At 56.9% G+C, this 7,957-nt stretch overlaps 1 protein-coding gene across 1 annotated transcript; it reads right to left on the bottom strand.

Moving 5' to 3' along the window:
* Positions 1–7,160: 7,160 nt before the first annotated feature.
* Positions 7,161–7,535, bottom strand: PHYSODRAFT_262283 (hypothetical protein; the record flags this gene model as incomplete). The annotated part of the gene is made up of 1 exon (XM_009541249.1): positions 7,161–7,535. One exon carries the CDS (start codon positions 7,533–7,535, stop codon positions 7,161–7,163), a length of 375 nt encoding a protein of 124 aa, XP_009539544.1.
* Positions 7,536–7,957: the final 422 nt, after the last annotated feature.

Here is a 7,957-nt window from a genome sequence, read left to right as displayed (position 1 = left end):
ACAAGGAGAACGCCGAAGGAGAATCGCCACCGCTCAAGATGAAGAGTTACGGTGGTCGAATCGGAAGGCAGTGCTACGAGGAGACGATGCAAAGATTGGATACAGAGCAGCACGAGATGCATGGAAAATGGCGGACCAATGTGTGTTGAGCGAGGACGATGTGCTATATTACACTAGAACGAGCCGTCGTTCAACTGACGACGAGCAAGCCGAGTTGAAGATGAGACTCGTGGTACCCACAACGATGATCCAAGAGGTCCTGCAAAGCTGTCATGACTCACTCGAAGGCGGTCACCAAGATATTACTCGTACGCTACATCGAGCAGCGAGAGACTATTACTGGATCGGGCAGTATGCCGATGTGGAGAAACACGTTAAGTCGTGCCCTGACTGCAGTTCAAGTAAGAGCCGACCCCAGTTCCGCGGGTACTCGCCAGGGAACATCCTAGCCGAGAGGCCCTTCCAACTAGTCTCTATGGATTTCGTGATACCGCTACCGAAGAGTCGCCGTGGCAACACGGCTCTCCTGCTGTTCCAATGCTCGTTCACGGGATTCGTGATGGGCAAAGCCATGTCTGACACTACCGCCTTACGCGTTGCGCAAGCTTTCGAGGAGTGTGTCTACCAACGTTTTGGGGCACCGTCCTTGATCCGTCATGACCGAGATCCTCGATTTATGAGCCTTCGCAGCAATGATGCAGTCTCGGTCGAGAGCGACCCTGAGCTACCGACCGCAGGCCAACGGTCAGCAGGAGAGATCGGTGAAGACGATCATGCAGTCAGTCCGCGTATACGCTGAAGACCCATTGCAGCAGGATTGGGACGAGATCGCCGAAAGACTGATCTTCGCCATCAATAACTCCCGTGATACGACGAGGAAGGAAACTCCGTTTTACCTCGTTCATGGGTGGGATGCACAGTCGACGCTCAAGGCAATGTCCGCGTCGCTCAAACGAGGTTTCGGTAGCCAAACTGACGCGCTAGCATGGCGCCGAGAGGTCAACCGACAGCAGGAAATCGCCCTGAGGATGACCAAGGAGTACCAAGCCGCGGAAAAGGCTCGGAGAGCTGAAGAGCACAATGCATCACTTGGAAGGAAGGAGAAGGAGCTACGGCAGGCGTCGGCGAGAATAGAACCTCGGTCGACCGAGCATCGAGTTCCCCTGACCATGGTGGAGCTACAGTGACGAGAACGAGGCTTGCTTTGCAGCCTGGGAGCAGAGTGTGGCTGTACATGGAGCGGGTTCGACCAGGACTGAGCCCATCGGTGGCACGGACCGTTCCGCGTGAAGAAGAAGGTCGAAGAGTTTGCGTATGAGCTGGACCTACCCGACCGAAGTGGATACCGGTTCTACCCGGTGGTGCATGTTTCACGACTCAAGTCAGTGGACGAATTCGAAGGCCGACCGAGGGTTCGTTTGGCTCGTGGGGTCACCGAAGACACTCGTCTTGACTTCGACGAGGAACTACTGCCTGAAGACAGTTTTGAGCCGGACCACCTGGACGGTGAGTATGAAGTCGAGGCTATCCTCGATGACCGGACACCGTTGTCAACGAGCACTCACCGGGCCGTCCGAGAGTTCAAGGTGAAGTGGGTCGGCTATGACGAGCCGACATGGGAACCAGCGTCCAATCTGTCGTGCGGTGGCCTCCTGTACGATTACCTGCGCCGGAAACGAAGCGACCGACGTTTGCAAATGGTCCAAGTGGCCGACGAGGAGTAATTCTGCGCCTCAACGAGGATTGAACTGCTCGCGGGGGGAATCCAGCCCGCGATGTCAGACGAACGAGGCTACTGGAGACGACTATTGACCTGCCTGCGAGGGCTATCCAGCTCGCAAGGACAGACGAAGAATGCTACTGGAATTTGCATGCTGCATGTAATGTGAACGAAACAAGACAAAACGGAGACGTGGGGGTAGCTGAAGACGCGAACAAACCTCGGTGAACCCCATAGTAGATGAAACAAGTGATGGCGAAGCTGAAGGAGGGGTGACCGAGGTTTCGAACGCCGTTATTGAGCGGTAAAGGGGTGTGCACCGGTGCGTCAGACGTCGACTTACGCTTATATATGGACCTATGATGGATGGAGATTTTGAAATGGAGCTAAAGACGATAGAAGACGAAATGGGGCCTTGGTCGGAACCCCTGCAGGAGAAGGAAGTGACGATTAAGCTAATGAGAGGGCAACCCAAACTTCGTAAGCAGCGCTTCATACGGAAGGGATCCGATTGTGCTTCCCAAGCTGACGGGTGAGTATTAAGCTAACGACGAAGTGGTCAGAGAACGGGGGAGTGTCATGGCTACGAACCGATCGTTAGGCGCAGCCACAGCGCTCAAGGACCGAGATGAGACTCTGGGAGCCGCGACCGGGCATTGGAGGTGGAGAATGTTAACGCGAGCAGGAGTGACGAAATGGAACAAACAACATGACATTATTTTGGATTGGGATAGCACATGCAGTGTCGCCTAAGGCGCCACGAACCTCGGTCGACATTGGAAAAGAACGTGTACGAAACGGTGAAGCTGAAGCGGGGTCTAACGAGGCCAAATCTTCACCCGACTCCTTCGTCTCCTCATCGGGGCTTGGAGAGCAAGAACGACGGGCGTTTGCGAACTCGGCCACCCATGGAGCGACCACCATCGAAGTCCGCAGAGAAGATTCAACCACGACCGACGACGCCATGGTCTCCCCAGTCGATCCGTTGGGGACGAACAACGGGACGTCGTTGCAAGGGGCGAAAGCCGTGTTGTAGGGGTGGTCGGCCGGCGCTTGGAACCAACAGTTACGCCACGGCTCGCGGGCGTCCACGTCCGCCACCTCGGGGGCCCAGTCGTCGGTAGTGGGGACCGACTCCATCACCTCGAACGAGTATTGCAAGTACGACGGCTCCAGCAAAACCTCGGTGCGGTGCTGTGGAGGTTGTCCGTCGTACGTAATGGTCCCATTCCACATCCTGTGGAGCATCTGGTCTCGCAAGCGATCTGCACGATAACTGCGCTCTCGGTGGTACTTGGACCACGCTTGTCGAAGCGCTAGGACTTGCACGTTGCGCTGACCGAGGGTTCTGGCGAGGTTATCGATATACGCCTTGACGGCTTTACCCCTAATCCAGTGGCGTCGCTCCCACAAGGCGAAACCAAGGTCGCCCTTCTCGGTGGAGTGGTAGGAGTACCCCGGAACTGCCGCCATAGGCGAACGAGTAGAGCTCGACCAGTTGCACGACGGGATATAGCCACCGAGGATGGGAAACCCGTCGTGTTGATCAAACAAGACTCATCTGGGAAAAGCTGGCGCAACACTTGGAAGGGGTGAGCGGGATCCGTCCCCAAGCCAAACTCCACGATTTCATCCACTGAACTGGGGGCGACCAAGTCGTCCTCGAAGACGAGGGGGACACTGGCGTTTTGGATAAGATGTCAGCACTCCAACGCCCCGGGTGCCGTGAAACCCGGCTCCAGGAACAGGGTGGCAAGCCCACTGAGCTTACGTGATCCAGGAGCTACGTCAGAAGCGTCAACCACGGCTGGAGCAATCGAGGCAGGTCCATCCCTCGGTGAAGCTGTCACCGTTGCTGTTACCATCGACCGAGCGTGAACAGAGGCCGACCGAGTGTGGAGTCGACTCGGGGGTGACACGGTGGCCGCTTGTGAAGCTACAGGAACCCCGGTCTCAGCAGCCAGAGGAGAAGGAGCCTCCGAAGGAGCGACAGGTTGCGCCACCGAGATTGCCTCTCTTTTGTCGGGGCCGAACATCTCCAGGAACAACGCGTCACGGTCCTCGGAGGTCTCGGACTCATTAGGCGACTCACCGTTAGGTTAACGGTCTGGTGAGCCGCCAAAGCCCTTGGTGACCCCAGCCGCCGATTCTCGAGGGGCACGGCCAGCGCCGGCTGTACCAGACGAGACCGGCGGAGGAATAGAAGTCGCCGCCGAAGGCGAAATCTCGGATGGAACCTCGATGACGGTACCGGAAGGCTCCGTAATAGGACCTTGAACACCCTGAGCATCGGCCGACATCTCCGGAATCTCGCCAGGCTCAAGGTCATCTTGTGGAGCATCACTAGGACTCATACCCCCTCCAAACTCCACGTCAGACGATTCCTACTGTTGGGCTGGGGTCGGCGAGAGAAGCGAGGCGCGACTAGCCAGCCGAGGATACAAGGGGACGTCTGAGTGTTCGTACGGGAGGGGCTGAGACTCCAACCAGCTTGAGCGAGCCGTCGTTGAAGGACGCACCATCGACCGAGGAGGCGGAGAAATCTCTCCTGATGCCGAACGAGGACTAGATGGCGCGGCGGCCGCTGCAGCCCTGGCCCTCAGGTCGACTCACGGTCTGCCGAAGGGTTTGTGAGGAGGAGGCTGGGATGCCGTATTCCCGACGGAAGCAGACTCGGTTTGCCGACCCCGCTTGCGCGATGACGACTCAGTGGAGACCGGGGAACCAGCAGAAGTGCCCACCGAAGCAGCGGGAGCGGACGTAGCCTCGGTAGACTCAGTCATCGGCACGTCGGTTGTCTTGGACTCCTCTCCCAACTCTGACGAGGATTAGTCATGGCATGGACTCTCGACAGTGACCGTCGGTGGGGACAGCCCGAGAAAATTCCAATCGATCTCTGCGGCGGTGATGCCGGCTGAGGCCAGACCAAGGTGTCGACGTCGAGACCGTGTGCTGCCGAGTGCCGACGAAGGATAGAATTCGCTCGCCGCAAGCTGTTGTTCTCGTCCGTCAACGCTTGAATGCGTGCGGGGATGACGTTCGCTCGGTCGCGGTGGGCCAACTGCTTCCGAAGCCTCTCCAACTGAGTGTTGTAGGTAACGAGGCTTGCACTTATACGCTCGTGGAGCTGGGTGTTCCGACGTACAGCAGCGGCCGAATCGGCCTCAGCAACGAGCGTCCGCTTCTCCAACGACTGAGTGACATCAGCGTGGTGGGCGATGACCCCGTTCGCTTGCATCAACTGAGCGCTGGCGTTGCTGAGCTGGACGCGCATATCCTGGACGAGGTACAGAGCTTGGTCGCACTCGGAGTTGGCCGAGATGAGGAAGTAGTCCAACTTGGTCCGAAGATTCATCTCTTCAGCGAGTTTATCTTTGGTGTCGGAGAGCTCAGCCTGCAGCCGGTCGTTCTCGCGACGGAGGGCCACCAGTTCATCAGCCTCTGCAAGAGGGAGACGCGGAGGAGCAACGGCAGCAGCCAACACCTCACCGACGTTAGTGGCGGCTTACAGGCTGCGGTCGAGAACAGCGTTGACTCGAGCTGGAGGTAAACGGGCAACGCCCACGACGAGACGAGCGAACTCCAGCATCTGCTGCTCGCCCAAGACAACCGCTGTCGGAGGAACCTCGGCCGGATAAGCACCAGCTCCGGCGCGACCTCCTACAGCTGCCTCGCCCCCACCGACGCCCCGCGAGTTGCCAACGTGACCGAAGGCGCGGGAGTTGGCGACGGTGGAGTGCTGGGGCTTGGCGGCGGTGTCGGCGGCGAGTCGGGAGCCTCTTCCATGGGAACTTCCGGCGAGGGAGTCTCGGTCCCCCCAGCGGCAGACTCAGTACTACCTGGAGGAGCCGGTGGAGGGTCGACCGAGGTCCTGGAGGCGGCAGGAATGAGCGTAGGGTCACCGGCAGGCGCGGCCGGGGCTGGAGGCACAGCACCAGCGGCAATAGGGGCGGGGGCACCCGCCGAACGAGCCTGGCGCGCCGGACGACGACCCGAGGTGTCGGTGGCGACATCAACAGCTCCCTGAGATGATCAAGAAAGGGATGGAGTCAACAACGAGGATCCGAATTACAGTGAGAAGCGGCAGGAGCGACAAACGTACGTCCGGAGCACTGGAGAGCCCAAAGAGCAGCGGCAGCCGCGTCGGCGAATGCACGCGACGGAGGAGCCATGGAGTCGAAGAACTGAGGACGCCTAGACGCTCACCAGCGTGGGAGGCTCGCGTCGAGGCGGGGGTAGTTGTGGTATTGGAAAGTGGCAGTTTCCAACGCTGTTGACACGCCAGCCCGACAATCAAGTTCAATCAAGGGGCAATCAAGGCGAGGTCAAGCGAGAGACGGAGATGACTGCTTCTGATTGGATGACGACATTATCCTCGGTGGAGTGACAGTCAGTGGCTGAAGCCTCGTCGGGTCCTAATAGAACCCCGAACGAGGCTTCACGGTACCCACTTTTAGGTACAGATGCATTTAGTTACGTACTTCGGCCGCACTTATTAGTGTAGCCGCGGTCGTCATTTGATGTGTCCGGAATCGCCTTATTGCGATCGTTCACACTAGATATTTGTATAGGGACATAGGACTCATCATAGGATGACCAGAACGAGGCACCAGGGCCTCAGAAAACACAGTAATAAAAAGACAGTCTTCCCCCAAAGCCAACAAGGGTCAAGTCCGACTTCAGCAAGTGTAGCTAGCTTATTGTAGTGCCTGGACACGCTCGGCTGCGTGTGGATGCCTGTCGGGGAGCTTATCGTGCATTGACCGAGAGTTTCCTTGGCAGCGCCAAGAGTTGACGTAGCCGGAGAGGCAGGAACGGTATTAGAGTATCGTTCGGTATATATTTGTGGGATTAGAGTATCCCTGAGTGTATTAGTCTACCTACCGAGGTTTTACCTTGGTCCCCCTGTATAAGGCCTAACACGCCGGTACCCTTCCTTTCTGAGGGACTGCGGTGGGGTTGCGCGGAAGCGCTGCGTAGTATCCTAGCCTTAGCTCGTGACTAGTGGTACAGGTTTTTGGGTTGACCGAAGACAACCTAAGGTGCACAGAGGCGCTTGCAACCGACCCGGTGTAAGGGATCGTTCCTGGTCTTCCGGTTTTGATCCAATAAGCGCTTACCTTTGCGGGTTAGCGTGTTGTTGGTGTCTCTAATACATTTTGGTAGAGGAGGATTTTTGTGGAATTACCACACCACAATTTGTTTGGTAAGTGAAAGACCGCTGTATTATACGCCGAAAGGAGATCTGGTGTCTCGAGTGCGTACTTCGGATTCACCGCTTGATCTAAATGGACAATTCAATCACTCCCGGGATTCAGATCGGACGTCTTCTTGTCGCGTACATCAAGGCCATCGCGGAACCACGTATGGAGCTTTCTCTTACACTTTTCCACCGAACCGATCGTCCCACCAGTTGCTCTCTCCAGAACCACCAGCATATCTACGGGCCCTTAACTTTCTCCAACGTCTTTCTACGAGAAGTGAGCCTGCTGCGTTGTCTTGATGCGACGATCGCGCCGATGGGCTCCTGCGCAAAGCGTTGTTCCTTCATGCGGCTGGTTACATCTGCATCCAGACCCTCCATAAGTTGGGCTTCCGTAAGCCATTCACCGCCCTCCTTGGGTACAAAAAGCCGCAGTTGGTCGGCGTCGGTGTTCCTGCACGCGTTCGGCCTCGCCTTCTTGATCTCGTTCTTTTCGATCGGGAACGAACCGCGCGCACCTACGATCCCACAGAAGAGCTTAACGATCTGTCTCTCCATCTCGTGCTTCTCCTTCTCTTCTCGACCTGGCAGATTCGTGCCCGTCAACTTCATTTTGTTGCATTACATGGGGCCTCTTGAAGGGAGTTCGTGTTTTAAACATCAATCGTCGTTCGGAGAGACAGATCGCCACAGGATTGAATACACTGCAGTTGCCACCCTCAGCATCGTGAACAGCAATCATTATCGACTTCAGCTATTGCGCCGCTGAAAAGCTTTCAGAGAATTGAGCAGCAAACGTGCCTGGCGGAATTTAGTGAAGATGTGCTAGGCTGGCACTGCTAGCAATCCCTACACCGAGTCCCCCTGACTTCGATATCATGATACGCCGTTACCAGTGGTAACTTCTAACCCTACGGCTGAATCAGGACTGTAGCTCTCTCATCTCATGTACAACGTAGCTACAAACTGTACGAAGGTTGAGTTCAATTGTGAGCGGCCCGTTTGCAAAGTGAGAAATCCCAGAAGCCTCAACT

This window comes from Phytophthora sojae (genome assembly GCF_000149755.1).
Source record: "Phytophthora sojae unplaced genomic scaffold PHYSOscaffold_20, whole genome shotgun sequence".
Lineage (NCBI taxonomy): Eukaryota > Oomycota > Peronosporomycetes > Peronosporales > Peronosporaceae > Phytophthora > Phytophthora sojae.
The sequence above is the reverse complement of the archived record's forward strand: the minus strand, read 5'-3'. Positions and strand labels throughout refer to the sequence as shown.